Genomic DNA, 21,013 nt, shown 5'->3' with positions numbered 1-21,013 from the left:
CTAGGCAATTTAGAGCCGCGCGCCGGCGGGAATGTAAGATGGCGGAGTAGCAATGCGAAGTGCTTAGTACTGAGTCTCTGGGCCGACTCGGTTCGGGTCTCGGCGGCAGCAGCGATTACTAAGCAGAGAGTGCCTAGGGTAGTTGGCCAAGATGCCAAATATCAAAATCTTCAGCGGCAGCTCCCACCAGGACCTATCCCAGAAGATTGCCGACCGCCTGGGCCTGGAGCTGGGCAAGGTGGTGACTAAGAAATTCAGCAACCAGGAGACCTGGTGAGGATGAAGTTGGGACCCCGACCGGCCTCACCTGCCGGGGCGGCCAGGCGACACTTGGGCAGCAGAGGGTAGGGGGATGGGGCCACCGCGTGAGTTCTGAAGGGCCGGCTTTGGGGGGTGGGGTACGGGGCAGCTCTGTGGCAAGCGTGCCCCACGGGCTGTTTCCGTTATTTTACCTCTCGCGGGAGGGTCACGTTCATTCTCACCGTGCGGTTGGGTGGAGTCAAGATGGAGCAGGAGGCGAAGCTACTGGGTTTGAAGGCAAGGGCTGGAGGACCCAACGCTGCTTAGAGCGGCTAGAGGGAAAAGACGCCTAGGCTCGGCAGTGGGGACACGTGGCTTTGTCGCTTCGCTTTTGAGCCATCCAGACCAGATTGGGTTCTCTTCAGCTCTTAGACCAGCTTGCCTGGGAGATCCTACTGCGTACTGCGCCCTCGTAGTGCTTCTCCTAGAGTCTAAGAAGTAGCTTTTCAATTCGAAACGGTGTCGGTCGGATTTCCTGTTGAGGGAATTTGACATTATGTACTGAGGGCGCCAAAATTAATACTGAGGACTTCCCTTCGATTGGCAAGCGTTGGCTTTTCACATCTTTAGACTCGGAGCCATACTTAAGTTAAATCTAGTTGCTCGGATAAAATGATGCATTAACTGCATCCTGATTGCCAGCATCTCAGTTTGAGCCATCCAGAAAATCTTAGGGAACCTTAATTCTGGAATCCTTGATCTTCCCAAGTGTAGCTACTGGTCTAGACAATACAAAAGCATATTTTTCAGTACCAAAGTCTATCCTGAACTTGACCACTTCTAACGTTGTGCAGGGGATTTAGGAAACAGTTTTATCCCTGAATATTAAGATAATCGAGAAAAGGTCATGGAGTGGAAGGCCAGGAATGCATAGAGCATTGCAATGAATTGTTTTCATTGCTTTGCTAATTAAATTTGCACCTTCCCCCCACTTCTACCGTGCTCCTGCACCTTGGGGCCATCTTAGAGATAGCTTGGTCACCTGATCCTTTCAATACCCCTTCCACCTAAACATAGCATCTTCTGGTTCTGTTAGGTGTTTTTTTGTGTTTCTCGTTGGTACCCTGTTGATCAAATCAGAGCAGTTTAGGGGAAAGTTTACACCAAACCTAATGAATCAGTTAAATTAGTGAAGATTGCTTTGAACATTTTTTCCTAAATGCTTTTGTTCCCTTTTTTCTTTCTTTAAACTGTTTACCAAAGTGTAACTCCCCCTATCCTTTGTAGACTCTGCTGATAAGAGCATTCATCTGTAGTGGACAGCTTCCTTCTGGATTCTTGATAATTGTACCATTGGTTGTGATGCAAATGATAGTGCAAACATTGATGCCATTTGTAACCAGGCAGTACCTTAGTCGAAAGGCTAGCCGAGCTGCTGTCTTTAGCTTTAACCACAGCATTATGACTCATGGGCTGTAATAAAACAAAACAGGACCAGACTTTGCAAGTGGCACTATAGCTAGGGGACAAGAATGATTTTCATTTAGAGGTTTTTTTGGTTCCCCTTAGAGAACTGTGACTATTAAGTCCTTTTCCTATGCTTCATGAAAAAATACAAAGACTTTTTTTTCTTTGTGGACCCTCTGCCTAGTGCAACACATCAGGACCTGAGGCTATATTGGGAGAGGGGAGGGGGAGAACACTTTAATGTTCTACTGATTGATTTATCGGAATTAGCAGGAGTCCCAATGTACTTCCCTGAGATAAAAAGCTGAATTCATTTTTTTTTTTTTTTTTTTTTTTGTGGTACGCGGGCCTCTCACTGTTGTGGCCTCTCCCGTTGCGGAGCACAGGCTCTGGACGCGCAGGCTCAGCGGCCATGGCTCACGGGCCTAGACGCTCCGCGGCATGTGGGATCTTCCCAGACCGGGGCACGAACCCGTGTCCCCTGCATCGGCAGGCGGACTCTCAACCACTGCGCCACCAGGGAAGCCCCTGAATTCATTTTTAAACAACTGGACAGTAACATGCTTGGAAACATTGGATAAGATTAAGCCCAATGTGGAAAATTGCTGACTGGTTAAGTTGCCTTGTTTCTGGCTTAATCATTAGCTTTTTGGTTCCTTAGATGTTCTGAAATCTTCATTGAACATAATCGAATATGTTGCTTATGGAGCTTCCCCTTACCTCCCTCCCCCAACCTCTGGCTTTTCTGCACTGCATAAGTGGTAACTGCTGCCCTGTGTGACTCTTGGGATCTAAAGGTCATGGACAGGGCAGCTCAGTGGGTGCTTTGGGTCATCAGACGCAGAGATGAACTGCAGAGCCCATCCTCAAATGAGACTGTTTTGCAGCAATTTGGCTGAATCTCAGGGGTTGATGCTCTCTTGAGTAGCTTTCTTCTGAAGTCAGGATCATCCTTTGCTGTCCAGTTTTTTAGTTTTTGTTTTTTCATATATATATAGATTTAATTAATTAATTAATGTATTTATTGGCTGCGTTGGGTCTTCCTTTGCTGTGCGCAGGCTTTCTCTAGTTGCTACCAGCGGGGACTACTCTTCGTTGCCATGCGAGGGCTTCTCATTGAGGTGGCTTCTCTTGTTGCAGAGCACAGGGTCTAGGCGCGCAGGCTTCGGTAGTTGTGGCTCGCGCGCTCTAGAGCACAGGCTCAGTAGTTGTGGTGCACAGGCTCAGTTGCTCCAAGGCATGGGGGATCTTCCTGGACCAGTGCTCGGACCAGGGCTCAAACCGGTGTCCCCCGCATTGGCAGGCAGATTCTTAACCACTGCGCCACCAGGGAAGCCCCTGCTGTCCTGTTTTTGAGGAAACATACATACATATATGTGGGTGTATGACACACACAAATAGCTATGAGAGGTTAAAGGTTCAGGCTCTGGAATCAGAGAAACTGGGTTTGAATCCTAAGCCTTTCTTTGCCTCAGTAATCTCATCTCTAAAGTAGCATCTACCCAGAGTCTATTGTGACAATTAAATGAGATAGGAGTAAAGTTATTAGAAAATTGTCTAACAAATTCACAGTGTTGGTAAGGGGTGGTGATGGTATTGCAGAAAATGTGGAAAATATAGAAGAGGACAGAGGGGAGAAAAGACATCCCAAATAATTCCACCACCCAAGATAAACTTAACATTTGATTTATGAACTTCCAGATGTTTGCTTGTTTATGTACTTTTTAAAAAAAGTAAGATAGGTTGTTTATAGCTTTCTTCACTCAGCAATATATTTTGAGTAGTTTCTCTTAATATTTAGTCTACATGGTTTTAAATAGCTGTATAGTCTTGTCATGGTTTTACTATAATTTTAGATAAGCAAGTCTCTATTACATATTTAAAAGTTTTGATCTGATTCTTTTATGTGAAAACTCTTGAATGTAAATCTTTTGACTGTTTCTGATTATTTCCTTAGGATAAATATCTAGAAGGGGAATTACTAGGTTAAAGGGTATACACCACTTCTCAGGCTTGCTTTTTTTTTGGCTGCGTTGGGTCTTCCTTGCTGCGTGCGGGCTTGCTCTAGTTGCGGTGAGCGGGGGCTACTCGTTGCGGTGCACGGGCTTCTCACTGCGGTGGCTTCTCTTGTTGTGGAGCATGGTCTCTAGGCACGCGGGCTTCAGTAGTTGTGGCACATGGGCTCAGTAGTTGTGGCTCACGGGCTCTAGAGCGCAGGCTCTATAGTTGTGGTGCACGGGCTTAGTTGCTCTGCGGCATGTGGGATCTTCCTGGCCCAGGGTTCGAACCCATGTCCCCTGCATTGGCAGGCGGATTCTTAACCCCTGTGCCACCAGGGAAGTCCCTCTCAGGCTTTTTAATACCTATTGCCAAATTTGCTTTCTAGAAAAGTTGAACGAGTTCTGCTATCAGCAATGATGATATTAATAATTAATAAATAGTGAATGCTTAAAATGTGCTAGTTCCTATGCTGTGCACTTTATACACATCTAATATTTAATCCCCTCAACACTGCTCTGAGGGGGTACTCTTACTATCCCCATTTTATGGATGAAGGAACTAAGATTCAGAGGTTAAGTAACTTGCCCAACTCTGAGTATTTTCTTTAAATTTTTTGCTGTTACAGTATTCATCTGGCTTTTGAAACTTCTGAATGTACTAAATTTTTTTTTATTGAGGTATAGTTGATGTACAATATTATATGCTTCATGTGTACAACAAAGTGGTTCACAATTTTTAAAGGTTATATTCCGTTTATAGTTATTATAAAATATTGGCTGTATTCCCTGTGTTGTACAATATATCCTTATAACTTATTTATTTTATACATGGTAGTTTGTACCTCTTAAATCCCCTACCCTTATCTTCCCCTTCCCCCTTCCCTCTCCCCACTGGTAACCTCTGGTTTGTTCTCTATATCTGTGAGTCTGTTTCTTTCTTGTTATATGTACTAAATTTTTGGACTCAATTCTCTTCAATATTGTTAAATAACTTTGGTTTATTTGGTTACTCTGGATAGGCTGAGAGGGGGATGACTTTAACCTTGGTTGCCTAGGATTTTCCTAAGAACTATAACCTTTGTTAGTTAATCCCATATATTTTGCACGTGCCAACATCCATCTAAATTCTTGAGATTTTCTTAAGAATACCACAGATCAAAAGGCACTTTTAGATTCACTTTATTTCCATTTTATGTTTAACATTTTGTGCTTGTCAGATGCAATTATGTCTGATGCTAAAGGAAAGGGTAAAGGAGAAGCCAGTTTTTCTCACTGGATGGACATAGCCAGTCATCTGGCCTCCCCAGAACAGCTGGGAGAATCATTGGCCCAAAGCCATTTGGAGGGCATACCATTGGCTAGAGGGAGAGAACAAGGATTGTTACCCTTTCAATTGCTAAACCAGGTCTTTCCACCTGGTAGATGATTTTTATATATATATATATATATTAATTTATTTATTTATTTATTAATTAATTTATTTATGGCTGTGTTTGCACGCCGGCTGGCGCTACTCTTCGTTGCGGTGGTAGATGATATTAAGAGCAAACAGGTTTCAGAAACACCATCAATTCTTCTACCATCCATCACTGCCTAACTTATCATCTCTTAGAGGAAACCATAAGAATAATATTAAGGTTTTTTGGGATTCACTGAACTGTTTATTGACCGAGCTGTATAATCTAAGTGTACTTCATGGGCTTTTTTAAAGGCTTTATGCAAGTCTGTACGTCATAGCACTAACTGGAGGGAAAGATTGGTCTTGATTAGTGGGATTAGAATTATGTACAGTAAAACAAGGCAGTGTCCTAGTTTATGTGTACCACTTTATTTTTAATATAGTTAAATAACTTTTTTAAGTTATTAGATACATGTCTGGTCATAACATCCTTCTTTGCTTGAGGGTACGTGCTAGTCCTAAGTGTGGCTTTGGGAAACGGCTGCACTGTTGGTTGCTTATTAGGTGATATAATACAAAAATGGTACTGGTGATTGTTAGGTGGTGAGCTGGTGACTTTTTTTAAGAATTACTTTTCAAACCTTATGTGATGTTAGAATATACTTTTTAAAAATATCACTTCTACTAAAGTTATGTATTTAGCAAATGCTCTCTGATGTTTAAGTTGGCAGTGAAAATTTAATTTTGTAATTAATACCTTACCTGCTTTCAAGAAAGGATTTAAAGTGTTTCATGATAGTCACAGGTACAAAAAGTTTAAGTAGATACATCAGAAGCCTGTTAGAACAAAGGACTATAGTAATTGTGCCAAGAATTTGGCATAAAGTGATTACTGAATTTGATTTAGTGTTACTTTAACTGTATCCCTTGGCTTCCCTGCAGCCAAAGGGATAAAGGCGTATGCAATGGATTATGTAGTTTTCATTTTCATAAAACTCTTTAGATACTTCCAGGCACAAAATTCTACAAATTTTATGGGTGGAATCCTTAAATAGTGATACCGAGTAACATAATGAACAATGTAAGCAATTTTGTGAATATTTTTTATATTGACTTTGGTAGTTGAGGCATTTGTAAAAAGAGATAAGCCACCATGGTCTTAAATATACTGTTTTCTGGTCTTACTTGATAATAAGACAGCTTTACAGTAGATAATTAGCCCATCCCTTATATTGTCTTGGATCAGTTATCAAACTGCTCTCCCCTGGCTCCTAATCAAACAGTCTGACTGGTGAGTGAATGTCTGGAGCACAGATGATATTCTGTGTTCTTGACTGGAACAAGAGCCATAGGTTTCCCACGCCAGGTGTAGAGGACACGATTGGCTTTTTATTGGCAATCAATATGCCTGACTTTCATTCTCCCCCAGAGAAGTGGAGAGCTTGGTCAAGGAGGTGAGGTGGCAGGGGGGGCAGGGAGTGAAAAATAAAATAAAATAAAATGAAATTTTCTTGAAAAATAAAATAAAATTTTCTTGAAAAATAAAATAAAATTTCTTCAGTTTTGAAGTTGCTGGATATTTGAAGTACTCAGTCAGGGCCCTAGAGTTGTGCGCCATAAAATACAGAAGGGACTCAGCCTGGAACCTCTCAAAGGGCAGGCAGCGTTAGTAAAGGAGATCTGGAAGTCTCTTGAAACTCCCTCAGCCTCTTGTTTGGGCCCACCACAGTGAGGAACTTGCAGAGCAGGCTCACCACAAGGTGTTATTTAGTCCTATCCATTTGAGTGTTTTTTTTAAAAAACTTAACATGTAATTAATATAAAAAATCAATATATTTTTATTTTATTTATACCAGCTTCACAGTAAGGTGTGGTATTTCACACTTACTGCGCATCTCAGTTCACCTCCTCAGTCACACTAGCCACATTTCAAGTGCTCAACAACCACTTGAGGCCAGTGACTCCCTTACTGGACAGTGACGCTCTAGGGCCTACACTTTGGATAGCATGCAAGTTGCTCTCCCAGGAAGCCCTCCCTGGCCCTCTCGTGCCTGTCCATTTGAATTTAAAGCAATGTCTCCAGAAAGCAATTTTGGTATTAGCATAGTTGACATTGCTGACGGATTTACTTGTTTCCTAAGGCTGATCTTGGTGATTAATAGATGTCTGTTCAGCTGTGTCCTGGGGTCCACAGAATTGCTGTTCAGTTCATCGTGTTGCTCAGCATCACTATTTCAGGATCCTGCCATAAAATTCTTTGTAGCCATTGCATCCTGGTGGACCCATCAAGTTGTACTTCCACCCAAAATTAAATATCTGTCAGCTGGGTATCTGTAAAAGTGTATGAGCAGATCTGTCAAAACCTTTTGAAGAAACACGTTGGACCCACTTACCTCTAGTGTGAGGTGAGTTACTTTGTGAGGGACGATAAACCTCAGTCTTCTAAATTTTCACGATGGCAGGCCTGCAGAAGGTTCATAAGTGAGCAGATGCAAGAGGCAGCCTAATCCGGAGTGGTATTCATTCATTCATTCATTCTTCCTGTTATAGAACATTTCAAACATGTACAGAAGTAGAGAGAATAGTAAATGATTTCCCTGCCATGCACCCGTCACCCAGTTCAGCAGTTATCAATTCACGGCTAATCTTGTTTCATTTATTATTCCCCCTCCCCCCGCCCCCCCCACAATTGGATTATTTTGAAGCAAACCTTGATATTATGTCATATCACCCATATACATTTCATTAACCACAATACCATTTTCTTGCCTGAAACAAATTAACAGTAATCTCTTAATATCAAATAATTAGCCAGTATTCACATTTGTCTCATAAATGTGGGATTTTTAAACAATTTGCTTGAATTGGTATGCAAATAAGGTCCATACAGTGCAATTGGTTGATTTTTTTTATGTATTTATTTGGCTGCATTGGGTCTTCGTTGCTGCACACGGGCTTTCTCTAGTTGCGGTGAGCGGGGGCTACTCATTGCGGGCTTCTCATTGCGGTGAGCGGTGGCTGCTCGTGCAGCCTTCTCATTACAGTGGCTTCTCTTGTTGCGGAGCACGGGCTCTAGGCACGCGGGCTTCAGTAGTTGTGGCATGTGGCTCACTAGTTGTGGGTCGCAGGCTCTAGAGCGCAGGCTCGGTAGTTGTGGTGCACGGGCTTAGTTGCTCTGTGGCATGTGGGATCTTCCTGGACCAGGGCTTGAACCCGTGTCCCCTGCATTGGCAGGCAGATTCTTAACCGCTGCGCCACCAGGGAAGTCCCTCTCAGAATTTATTTATTATTTATTTATTTATTTATCTATTTGGCTATATTGGGTCTTAGTTGCAACATGTGGGATCTTCATTGCAGCATGCGAGATCTTTCATTGCAGCGCATGGGCTCTTCATTGTGGCACACAGACTTCTCTCTAGTTGTGGTGCGTGGGCTTCAGAGTGCAAGGGCTCAGTAGTTGTGGTGCACACGGGTTCTCTAGTTGTGGCACGCAGGCTCTAGAGTGCATGGGCTTAGTTGCCCTGCAGCATGTGGGATCTTAGTTCCCTGACCAGGGATTGAACCCACTTCCCCTGTGTTGGAAGGCAGATTCTTAACCACTGGACCACGAGGGGAGGCCCCAAGAGCTAGCTTTTTGTTTCAGTGGTTTTTCTCTATTGTTTTACTGTCTTTAACTTCATTGGTTTTTGCTCTTATGTTTATATTTTCTTCTGTTTACTTTGGGTTTATTTTGCCCATTTTTCAGTGCCTGAAGGTTTACCTCCAAACATCCCGACAAATGATTTTTCCTCTTTGTTCTGGCTACCAGGAATCTCAACTTCCCTGTTCTAATTGCTTTCTGGTTTGATTTTTACTCTTTGCTTTTATTTCTCTTGCTTTACAATATAAGCTAACCCCATTTTTTAAAAAGTAGGATCCTGGGATTGGAGACTCGGTGCTTTCACTGCCGAGGGCGTGGATTCAATCCCTAGTCGGGGAACTAAGTAACAATTGTTACTTGGATTGGAAAGGAATAAATTTTAAATAACAATTAGCTCTTATATCAGCTTCTGGCAATGGAATTACTTCTGTTGAAGAAGTTTTTCTCTTCATCAGTACAGGTTATCAGCTGTTCTGGTCTACTTGCCTACCCACGCTACACATGCACGCATGCCCGTACACCCACACACACACCCCACCTCACCTAGAGGATTAATTGGGAAAATGGTGTTGCTTTGAGGTGTCACTGAGGTTATTATTTTTTAATAAGTTATTCTTGGTAAGGATCCAAGTATGAATATTAAAACTTTCATTTTATGGTAAAATATAGTGTTACTCCATAATCAGAGTAACTTCCTGTGGAATTTTTTAAAATAAGAATTACTAATTGGACCAGAGTACAGTTAGCATAGAATGAAGGCAGGGACCACATCTGTTCTCCATCGTATCCCTGGCACCAAGCAAAGTGATTGGCGATGAACATTTATTATTTGTTCAGTGAACTGCCAATGTGGTAGATGTAGCACTAGCTTCTGTAGAAGGCATCATTATAGAATGGTAGTGATTCATTCCTTATATGAGCTTTCTACTTCTTTTGTTATATATGGATTGTGACTGTCATAGATGCTATATCAGATTTGCATTCAGTATATGAAATGAGATACAGCCTGCCTACTGAAATTATAGTCCAGTCACTTCTAAGTGCCTTAGCCAATCTTTTTCATGTCATGTCACCTATAAAAGCAGGTAATATCTGTATAGTACACTGGAGTAAACTGAGGCAGTAAATAGAGAGACTCCTGGGGAATCTCCTGAAGTCTGAGGGGATCAAGACCACATGCAGCTGTAACCCATTCATAGCATACTAGTGGGGAAGCTGTGTTTTTTAGACCTTACTGTCTGTAGATATACATTATAGTGCTTTAAAATCTATTGTTTTTGTTGTCCTTCCCTTTCCTGTAGTGTGGAAATTGGCGAAAGTGTGCGTGGAGAGGATGTCTACATTGTTCAGAGTGGCTGCGGTGAAATCAACGACAATCTCATGGAACTTTTGATCATGATTAATGCCTGCAAGATTGCTTCAGCCAGTCGGGTTACTGCAGTCATCCCATGCTTCCCTTATGCCCGGCAGGATAAGAAGGATAAGGTAGGAGCGGAATCTTTTTTTTTTCTTTAATTCTTTTTTTAAAATCAGGGGAAGCAGGAGCACTTGCCCAAAGTCAAAATCTTCCTTAATTATCAAATGTATATTTAGAGGATATTACTTTTTTTATCGTAGGCATTACCTGATTTTCACAGCAATTGGTGTGATTGGTTTGTATAAAGTAACACATTTGCAGTCTGTCTGTTTTATTCCAGTCATATGTATGTGACTTTTGGCTAACTCACTGCTATTTTTTCATTGTATCAGCAAGACTAAGCACCAGCTCCCATGGAGTAGAATATTTTTTTAAACTATGGTAGCTCCTCTGGGACCCTCTTGGTTCTAGTGGTGACCTCTTCATATAATTTGAAGTCAGTTACATGAATACTCGGTCTCATTACACACACGCGCGCGCACACACACGCACACACACTTCTCACCTTATTTGGAGTATTAGAGGATAAAGCATATATGTAAAACTTTGCAGGTCTGTTGTAATTGATGCTCAAATTTTACATACAATGCCTGGGAGAAGGCCAGATATTTTTATTTCAGTAAAATACAGTGCTCCCACAGAGTAGAGTAAAGGGCATGGGCCTTGCTATTTTATGGTGCAGCCAGGTGTGTTTACCTGTTATTAAAGGGGGTTGAGGTTACTGGAACATTGGCCTCTGGATGAGTAAGGGAGTGGTGTAATTTATAAAATAAAACTATAATTTCCATCCTGTGATGTGTCTTTAATTTTATTTATTTATTTATTTATTTTTGGCTGTGTTGGGTCTTCGTTTCTGTGTGAGGGCTTTCTCTAGTTGCAGCGAGAGGGGGCCACTCTTCATCGCGGTGTGCGGGCATCTCACTATCGCGGCCTCTCTTGTTGCGGAGCACAGGCTCCAGACGCGCAGGCTCAGTAGTTGTGGCTCACGGGGCTAGTTGCTCCGCGGCATGTGGTATCTTCCCAGACAAGGGTTTGAACCCATGTCCCCTGCATTAGCAGGCAGATTCTCAACCACTGTGCCACCAGGGAAGCCCCTAATGTGTCTTTAAATGTTGACATGTTAGATGTTACACAGGTTTGAGTATGTATGTGTTAAAAGAGATTTTAATAAAATTCTTTCAAAAAAGATTTTTAAAGTCTGCATAATTTAAATAATGGAGCATTGGAAACACTTGAATAGGCAGAAAATATGTACGTGAAGAAAAAGAAAGGTAGGGAAGGTATTTTCTTTTCTGAAATATGTATCTTGATTTGGAAAAATGATAATCCACTTCATATTTGTGCCAGATTGTGATCTACTCAAAGTCAGTGGCTATGTCACTTTTTATGAATTTCCTGGTAGCACAGTACCTTAAACACAGTAGGTGCACAGTAAATAAGTGCTTCTTGAGGAAATGAATTGTTTCTCAAATTGGCTTTTTTTTTTTCTTTCCTCCCCTCCATTTAGAGTCGGGCTCCAATCTCAGCCAAGCTTGTCGCAAATATGCTCTCTGTAGCAGGCGCGGATCATATTATCACCATGGACCTGCATGCTTCTCAAATTCAGGTATCAGTGGAAGCTAAGTATTAGCTTAGGGATTATTAGGGATTAGAAAGGGGGTAGGAGAGGACTGAATGCTGAAAACCGTAGGGAAGCAAAAACTGCCCAAGTACAGCTCAAATAAACTAGACATTGATGACATTTTCAACATCCTCACCTTAAGCATAGATCATGATCTTAGCCACGTGGGGTGGTTGGACAGGGAGGACGTCTGGGATTCTGGGAAGCACGTAGGCTTTGGCATCAGACTTAGTTTGAATACTGGCTCTGACACTAACTAGCTTTGTAACCTTGGGCAGGTTATTTAACTTCTCTGAACACACACTGCTTTGTTATTGTGAGTATCAAGTAAGATATTAAATTCATAGTATAACACCTGGCTCATGAAAGATACAAAATACATGGGAGCTGTTATTGTCATCATTAAATTTAGAGCCATAGATATTGGAACCTACCTTCTATCCTAAACAGAGTTAGGGGAGGAGAATACCACCTTATAGTTTATACTTTTTAAAGAGACTTTGAAATCATTATCATTGGAGGCTTCTGGGAATTCAGTGAGATACAGGACAGGTGATTATACCCATTTTATAGAAGAGGAACAGATTAGTTGTGAAATACAACTAATATATAGCAACTAGTGTTAGAAGACAGATCTCCTGACTTCTAGTTACTGTGACCATTTACTGTAAATGGCTTCCATTAAGTTTATATACCATAGCATCTCTAACCTGTTTACCAGTTAGTTTTTGCTCCTTAACAAACCAGCCCAACATTTACTGGCATAAGGTAGTAAGCATTTATTACCTCGTGGGTCTGCACGTTGGCTGGGTAGTTCTGGTCTTGGCTGGACTTGGCCGTTTTTTCCCAAGAGCTTGCTCATGTGCCTGTGGTCAGCTGTGGTGTAGCTGAGGCCTGGCTTTGCCCGTCGTGGCTGGGCTCTCTTACATAACCCAGATTTGAGGAGGCTGTTTTTACAGTCTGTCACACCGGGCATGCCTTCTGATCCGTTTGAATGTTGCAGTAAAGTATTCTGTTGGCAAGTTACTATTCTCTTTGTGTTCATTATTTGTAAATGGAAGAGAAGGAAAACAAGCAAAACTGACCCAGCTTCTTTCTTTCTATAGGGCTTTTTTGATATCCCAGTGGACAATTTGTATGCAGAGCCAGCTGTCCTCAAGTGGATAAGGGAGAACATCTCGGAATGGAGGAACTGCACGATTGTTTCACCCGATGCTGGAGGAGCTAAGAGGTATGGTTGAACGTCATGTTATTCCCAACGTACTGGGGAAAAGCTTTCAGACAGTTGTGTCAGAAAACGATGTTTCTCTATTGAAGTGAATTTTTCTCTTCTTGAAGTATAGTTGATTTACTATGTTGTGTTAGCATCAGGGGTACAGCAAAGTGATCTGAAAAAGACTATATATATATATATATATATATATATATATATATGTATGTATGTATGTATATGTGTATATATATATGTATGTGTATATATATATGTATGTGTGTATATATATATATACACACATATACATATATACATATATATATACACATATACACATATATATATACACATATACATATATATATAGTCTTTTTCAGATTCTTTTCCATTATAGGTTACTACAAGATATTGAGAAGTGACCGTTTTTAAGTACTTGGATGTGCCGGTAGCTAGGACATGGGCTGGATATGGTTTTACTCACTCCTCTTCTACTGGCCTGAGTCACTACCTGAAAGACAGCAGAGGTGCACAAAATAGTCTGGCATCGTGGGCTTGACCATAACCCAACAGTGACTCAGCGCTGCAGGGCTGGCAACAGCGCTGTGACCCATCAGGAGGGGGAGGAATTTGGTTTTCTAATGAATGGCACCTGCTATCGAAGCCCATGATAATAGTGAACAAGTAAGCTTTTACATACCTCCAAATGGTTGGTTAAACCGTTTTGATCCTTTAGATTAAAATATTAAGCAGGAAGGAAAAGAAAGTGTGGTGATTTTATTTAAGCCAAGCTCTGAACATTCTAAACAAACTGATTGCCAGGGATTGCCAGTTGCAGTGCTTCAGCTCACGTGGTGCAGACTAAGAGCTTTTCATTTCTTTAGCGGCTCACTCGTTAGTAATGCATTCAAAAGCGTGACACATGTTCTTGTTGTGGAAATAGAATGAAGAGCTACAAAACACAGATGATTAGGAAACGCGAATTCAGATCTTTGCAAAAGCCATTCAAACCTTCAATGACTGTTTCTCAACAACCTCTTTATTTCAGGAACGTCAACAGAACTGATAAGCTGAGAGCTTGAGTTCTGTTCTCCAGCCAGATGTATGGCTTTGTGAGTCCCTTGTCGCTAGTTACCATCTGTAATACTAGAGACGGAGCCTAAAACACATCCCCCTCATGGTGGTTGTCATACTTGGGAAAATCATCTTCCACAGAGACTTAGAAAACAGTCACATTTGAAATAAGTAATCAAGCACGATTTTCTTTCCAAAGTTGGGTACAAAAAAACTGCCTTCAGTAGATGGTTTATTGCTAAATGATTTTGTTTGTTTGTTTATAATTTTCTTTTAGTGATGAAAGATTTTCAAAGTGAATGGCTATCACGTCTGTCTTGGCAGGGTTTTTGGACTAGGTAGAGATTCCTGTGTGATTGTGACTTGCACGTAGTTCTACCATCAAGGATATTGGGAGTGACTTTTTTGAGCCCTTTACACTTTGTCAGTCACTGAGTTTGTTGGCCATTGAGTGTGGACGGTTTGGGATGCTTGAACTAAGTGATCATGCATTTGCCTCGGCTAAATAATCATTCCAAGCAGATTGGTAACTTTTTTTTTTTTTTGGCTGCACCGTGCGGCATGTGGGATCCTAGTTCCCCAACCAGGGATCGAACCTGTGCTCCCCACTTTGGGAGCACAGAGTCTTAACCACTGGACCACCAGGGAAGTCCCAGGTTGGTAACTCATGTTGTTATGTGCCCATGCAGTAGGAAAGGAGAGCACAGGGTATGGGTTGTTTAGATCAGGTATAAATGTTGCCTAGGTCGTGGTCCAAGTCTTGTTTGTTCTTTATTATATGGTCACAGGTTCTCCCTTATTCAGCACAAACTCGAGATATGTGACCATAGCCACAAGGGAAATAGGACATAATGCTCTGGTTGGATCAGTATTACATTAAAACACAAAGCGCAAAGGCCTCTTCACCCATAAGAAGGATGGCATGGTGGAGCGTGGTCGTATGTGTCACTGGGGCACCACAGTCATATACACTGAATGGATTGCTGTTTGAGTGATTACATGGTACTTTGTCGCCAGAAAGCTTTGTTTTCTATCCCACCTTCTAGTCTGGTTTTTATTGCCTTGTAATTTTTTTTTTTTTTTTTTTTTTTTTTGCGTTACGCGGGCCTCTCACTGTTGTGGCCTCTCCCATTGCGGAGCACAGGCTCCGGACGCGCAGGCTCAGCGGCCATGGCTCACGGGCCTAGCCACTCCGCGGCATGTGGGATCTTCCCGGACCGGGGCACGAACCTGTGTCCCCTGCATCGGCAGGCGGACTCTCAACCACTGTGCCACCAGGGAAGCCCTTGCCTTGTCATTTTAAAAAAAGGAATTTTGTTTTGATTTGGAGATGCTTTGAGCTGTACAGCAAGATGCCTGGTTTGCCCAGTTAATTGGTAAAACTTTTTTTCTAGCAGTCCTTAAAGGAATTCCCAAGCTTGGTGTCCAGGTACAGTTGACATTGACAGTTGGTGGATCACTGAGGGGAGTGTGATGAGGGCGTGGGCATTGGAATGGGCTGGGTACTGCTCCTCTCCCACCAAGTTCAGGTTCACTTCTCACCACATCCGCATGTCAAATTGGGGTGATCTACACTCCCAGCATTAGTTAACCAAGTCACCTCTCTCTCCCCTTTCACTGCCAGTCTAGTAAACGAACATGCCCTAGCATTCATTATACCGCTTCCTGGGACTGGTGAGGGTGTCTGTCTTCCCCTACAGTAACCCAGAATGAATTGTAATCTAAGTTTGACTAATACATTCATAAACTGCTCTCAGGGTATGGAGGCATTAGTCTATGAAACCCAGTTTGTGATGCCAATCAATTCCGGTTGCTTTCTTCCAACCCTGGGAACTGTTGGGTTTCAAGGAGTCTTCTCCCCCAGAAAACAAGCCCATCCTTTATTTCCTTTCTTTGTCCTAAGACACACACACACACACGCACACGCACAGGCACATGCACACGTTTTAACTGTGAATACCCTGTGTTGCAGAGTGACCTCCATCGCAGACCGGTTGAATGTGGACTTTGCCTTGATTCACAAAGAACGGAAGAAAGCTAATGAAGTGGACCGCATGGTGCTAGTGGGAGATGTGAAGGACCGGGTGGCCATCCTCGTGGATGACATGGCTGACACTTGTGGTACAATCTGCCACGCAGCTGACAAGTGAGTGGCTAGTGGGGGAGCTGGGGGTTAGAAGTAAAAAGCTAACTGCTATCTGAATGCCCTAATCCTGTTGATTCTCTTTGGAACTGAATTGAGGAGATGACAACTAGCTTTCTTTTGTCACCCTAGGCTAAAATTGCAATGCATGTAAATTGATAAGTATTATGTTTTTCTCTAGATTTTCTTAGTTTTATTTTTCCTTGTTATTGTGCTAAACTTTATGTAACATGAAATTTGCTGTTTTAACCATTTTTAAGTGTGCAATTCAGTGGCATTAGTTGCATTCACAGTGTTGTGCAACTGTCACCACTATATTTCCAAAATTATCTCATCATTCTAAGTACTCTACTTTTGATAGTTTTTTTTTTTAAGATTTATTTATTATTTATTTATTTATTTATGGCTGCGTCGGGTCTTAGTTGTGGCACGCAGGATCTTCGTTGAGGCACACGGGATCTTTTGTTGTAGTGCATGGGCTCTTCATTGTGGTGCATGGGCTTCTCTCTAGTTGTGGCATGCGGGTTTTCTCTTCTCTATTTGTGGCGTGTGGGGTCCAGAGCACATGGGCTCTGTAGTTTGCGGCATGCAGGCTCTAGTTGAGGCGCACGAGCTCAGTAGTTGTGGCACATGGGCTTAGTTGCCCCGTGGCATGTGGGATCTTAGTTCCCTGACCACGGATTGAACCCATGTCCCCTGCATTGTAAGGGGGATTCTTTACCACTGGACCACCAGGGATGTCCCTTGATAGTTTTTTAAAACAAGTTAAGGTAAAAATGTCCATATGCCTGAGGAGACAGAAATAGATTCTCATGTTTATATTTTACCTAAGCTAGAATCCCTGGCCTTACCTTTTGACTGTTCATTTTCGCTGCTACTACCTTCATTCGTATTCCTTCTCATCATTTGCCTGCACTGTTCTGAATTGCCTTCCCTCTGTTCTCTGCTGCCAGTCACCAGTCTCTTACCTCCCCAGTCCATCTTTCACATTGCCACCATACTCGCTTATCTTCCTAAAACTAAGACTAGATTCCCCTCATGCCTCCTTTAAAACCTTAAGTGGCTCCCCACTGCTTATAATCCAAGCCAGTATGGACAGCATTGTTTCTCATAATTTGTTTTTTAAATCTCCAGGTATCCATGCCTTGCACAGTGCGTAGCATATATGTGTAATAAATGCTTAAAAAAAAAGACTTGTGTGCTCTCCTGGTTTGGATCCTGGAGTATACATTTATAAAACTCCTTTTATCATATTAGTAAGTTAATGCTAATTGCTCTTAACAGATCAACTCCCTGAACACGGTAAAGTTTCTTTCTTGTTCATGGTATGCTCCAATGCGAGTATTCCCCTTTCAGTCTCTTGGCGCTGCATCTTTAACATTTCCATTTTGTCCAGCCAGAAAGGGAAAGGAGCATGGAGGATCATCCATGGGAGATTTTACAAGCCTCTGTCCACATTTAGATAGCCAGAATTAAGTCACATGGCCACACCTAGCTATGCAAGGGAGGCTAGGAAATGTCCAGCTGTGTGCTAGGAAGAAGAGGAGACAGATTTTATTGAGCATAGAAGTCTGTGCCACAGTCCTTCTACACTAATCCAAACCTATTCAGATAAGTTCTTAGTCTGTTTCTCTCTCCTTGCTATCAACTGAATTGTATCACCCTAAAATTCAGCCCTAACCCCCAGTGTGATGGTGTTTGGAGATGGGATCTTTGGGAGGTTATTAGGTTTAGGTGAGGTCATGAGGGTGGGGTTCTTATGATGATATTGGTGCCCTTATGAGAAGAGACACCAGGGAGCTCCCTCCCAACCCCACCACCCATTCTCCCTCTTGGTCTATGCACACAAAGAGGTCATGGAAGCGTATAGCGAGATGGTGGCCACCACCAAACCAAGAGAAGAGGTCTCAGAATGAAACCTACCTTGCTGACACCTTGATCTTAGAACTCCCAACCTCCAGAAACGAGTGAGAAATAAAATTCTGTTTAAGCCATCCAGTCTGTGGTATTTTGTTATGGCAGCCCAAGTTGACTAAGACATTCTTCTTCCCTAAGTCGGATTTTATAGTGACAAGTAAGATTACTCCTAATCAACTCTGCTTTTTCCTCTAGACTTCTCTCAGCTGGAGCCACCAGGGTTTATGCTATCCTGACTCATGGAATCTTTTCTGGCCCAGCCATTTCTCGCATTAATAATGCATGCTTTGAAGCAGTAGTTGTCACCAATACCATACCTCAGGAGGATAAGATGAAGCATTGCTCCAAAATACAGGTGAGGCTGAGATTCTTGCAAAACAAGACTCCACTGAGTATTTAGGAGGTGGTTACAAGTGTTGAATTAGGTGTCTGGGTGGGTTCTAAAGATTTCCTCCTTTGCTCTCAAGGCTTAGTCATCAGGATTTGTGACCCAAAAGGAAAAAGATCATGTGTCTAAATATTCAAACAGCTAGACCTAGAATCTCTGGAGGAGAGATCAGTACAGATACAGACCCACAATCAAACAGAAACTTTATTGGTTTCTTCTACAAGAGACAGTGACATCAATCTTTTTAACAGAAATCTCAGGTCATCTGAGAGGTCAAATAGATCCAAGGAAGAAAGATGACAATTAAACAGTTAAATTAATCAAAAGGCACTACAACACCACCTAAAACCTACAGAGCCCAGGATTCTACATTTTAACAGGCTCTCCCAGTGATTGTGATGCACACTCAAGTTTCCAGGTCCATGCTTTACAGTTTGTGTGTATCACTCTTAACTATTGGCCCCTGCAAACATAATGTGAAACTTTTAAACTGACGGTATGCTCCTTAGAACTTCAGTGTTTCTCAAAGTGTGCTCTGGAAACCACCTAAGTTAATCACCTAGGGTTCTCGTTAAAATGCAGATTCCTTTGCTCTACCCAGGGCCTACAAAAACAGAGGTCATGGGACTGGGACTTTAATTTCCCCAGGTAATTGTCAGACAATGAAGTTTGAGTGCTGTTGCACTAAAAGAACAAGGCTTTCCATTAGAAATATGGAAATATAATCCACTAGAAATATATGGAATTGGAGGGTTGATATCATTCTTAAGGATTTCTTTTTCAGCTTAAATATTCTTTTTTCATTCCTAAGAATTTTTAAATGCCAACTTACCACCATCTTGGTGAGTCTGAGTCAGAGTTTTTCCTCCATAAGCATTTTGACTCTTTCCCAAGTGGTTGGTTATATTTAAAATGTGGGTATGAAGAGCATCTGGCTGTGGGCTCCCTTGGGGAAACAGCACAGTGCAGCAGTCTTAAGAGGAAGGACCCTCATCGGGCTGCTCATCAGTGTCTGCAAACTGGCCAGTCATCTCTGTCTGTATGATACTAACCTGATGCTTGCCTTGCCCTCCTAGGTGATCGACATCTCCATGATCCTTGCAGAAGCCATCAGGAGAACTCACAATGGGGAATCTGTCTCCTACCTGTTCAGCCATGTCCCTTTATAATAGAATAAGTTCTGAGGCTTTTAAAAAATAAAGTGAGTCCCACCCCTTATTTTCCTTTGGTATTTGATGAAAAATCCAGCAGAAGACCCAACTTGTTACAGTGTAGCTTTCTACATCCCACATCAGGTATATGAGTGTTTCTCCTACATTAGAGAAAGATTGAGATTAACTGCTGAGATTTCCTACCTGTATTGTCTCGTCCTGGCTTCTTTGATCTTGTGAGCCTTGCAGCTTTAACTACAGCTCAGCTGGTACAAGATGTCAGACTTTGGAAAAAGTTGTGTAAGGATGTCTGAATGTGTTTGGGGAGCTCAGACTACTTTGCATGTGAATGCTTCAGCGCCCCTCCCCCCGAAATTGTGACAAGTTCTCTAAAGTCTGTACTAAATTCCAGCATGATCCTGGGGCAGCCTGAACCCAGCTCTGGTTGCTGAGCCCCTCTAAGGCTGGAACAGCTCTAGGGCAGGAGCCTGAGGGGAGACAACCCACCATGCAACAAATGCTTCTTGGGAGGAAAAAGCCTGATCCATCACCCTTTGCTTGGATTCTGTCACTTGGATTCTCCTTTGTCCCTGTTCCTTTCCATTTGGCCTGACCTTCTTTTCCTGGCCAAATATCAACTTGGTCCCAAGTGATCATTGTGCCATAGTCTTCTGGAAAGCAAACTCGCTTCCTACTATATAATCTATAACAATTTACATGAGACTATTTCGCTGTAGCTTAATCTTCCTTAGCCCACTACCACTGCGGTAGTAGGTTTTAGGTGGTGTTGTAGTGCCTTTTGATTAATTTAACTGTTTAATTGTCATCTTTCTTCCTTGGATCTGTTTGACCTCTCAGATGACCTGAGATTTCTGTTAAAAAGATTGATGTCACTGTCTCTTGTAGAAGAAACTAATAAAGTTTCTGTTTGATTGTGGGTCTGTATCTGTACTGATCTCTCTGCCAAAGCTTTGGTTTAAGTGTCTTGGCTGCCCAATGATAGCTCTTACTTCTTTGTTTCTGAGCTATTAACTGCATTAGCTGCATTGAGTAGACACGGCAGCGGTTTTATTCAACTGCAAGACCTTGAGCTGTCTGGGGTTAACTAAGAACTAGATGTAGTGTAATTCGGTGCATTATACCTGAATTACAGGCTGTATAATGCCTGTTGGATCTCTGGTTCTTATTCCTGGTGATAGGATTTAGGTATTTTCTCAGAGGAAGAGAGTAGTTTGTACAATTTATTCATTTTGAGCCAATTTTGCCAAATGTGGTAAGACTTCCCTCCATCAGTAGTTGACACACATTTAGCATTTAATTTCAGCCCTTCTAATTATAACGCATTC

General features: G+C 42.1%; 1 protein-coding gene across 1 annotated transcript; it reads left to right on the top strand.

Annotated features, from left to right (window-relative positions):
• Nucleotides 1-20,604, top strand: PRPS1 (phosphoribosyl pyrophosphate synthetase 1). Its single transcript, XM_067722224.1, has 7 exons — nt 1-273; nt 10,048-10,231; nt 11,671-11,769; nt 12,891-13,015; nt 16,041-16,214; nt 18,324-18,483; nt 19,593-20,604. The coding sequence occupies exons 1-7, from the start codon at nt 152-154 to the stop codon at nt 19,683-19,685; spliced, it is 957 nt and encodes a 318-aa protein (XP_067578325.1). The 5' UTR covers nt 1-151; the 3' UTR covers nt 19,686-20,604.
• Nucleotides 20,605-21,013: the final 409 nt, after the last annotated feature.

This window comes from Pseudorca crassidens, chromosome X (genome assembly GCF_039906515.1).
Source record: "Pseudorca crassidens isolate mPseCra1 chromosome X, mPseCra1.hap1, whole genome shotgun sequence".
NCBI classification, from domain to species: domain Eukaryota; kingdom Metazoa; phylum Chordata; class Mammalia; order Artiodactyla; family Delphinidae; genus Pseudorca; species Pseudorca crassidens.
This window is presented reverse-complemented; position numbering and strand designations above follow the sequence as displayed.

Coding starts and splice junctions, on each gene's coding strand:
- PRPS1 (XM_067722224.1), top strand. CDS start 152: ATGCCAAATATCAAAATCTTCAGCGGCAGCTCCCACCAGGACCTATCC. Junction 10,232..11,670: donor GGCAGGATAAGAAGGATAAG/GTAGGAGCGGAA, acceptor CCCTCCATTTAG/AGTCGGGCTCCAATCTCAGC. Junction 16,215..18,323: donor ATCTGCCACGCAGCTGACAA/GTGAGTGGCTAG, acceptor TTTTTCCTCTAG/ACTTCTCTCAGCTGGAGCCA.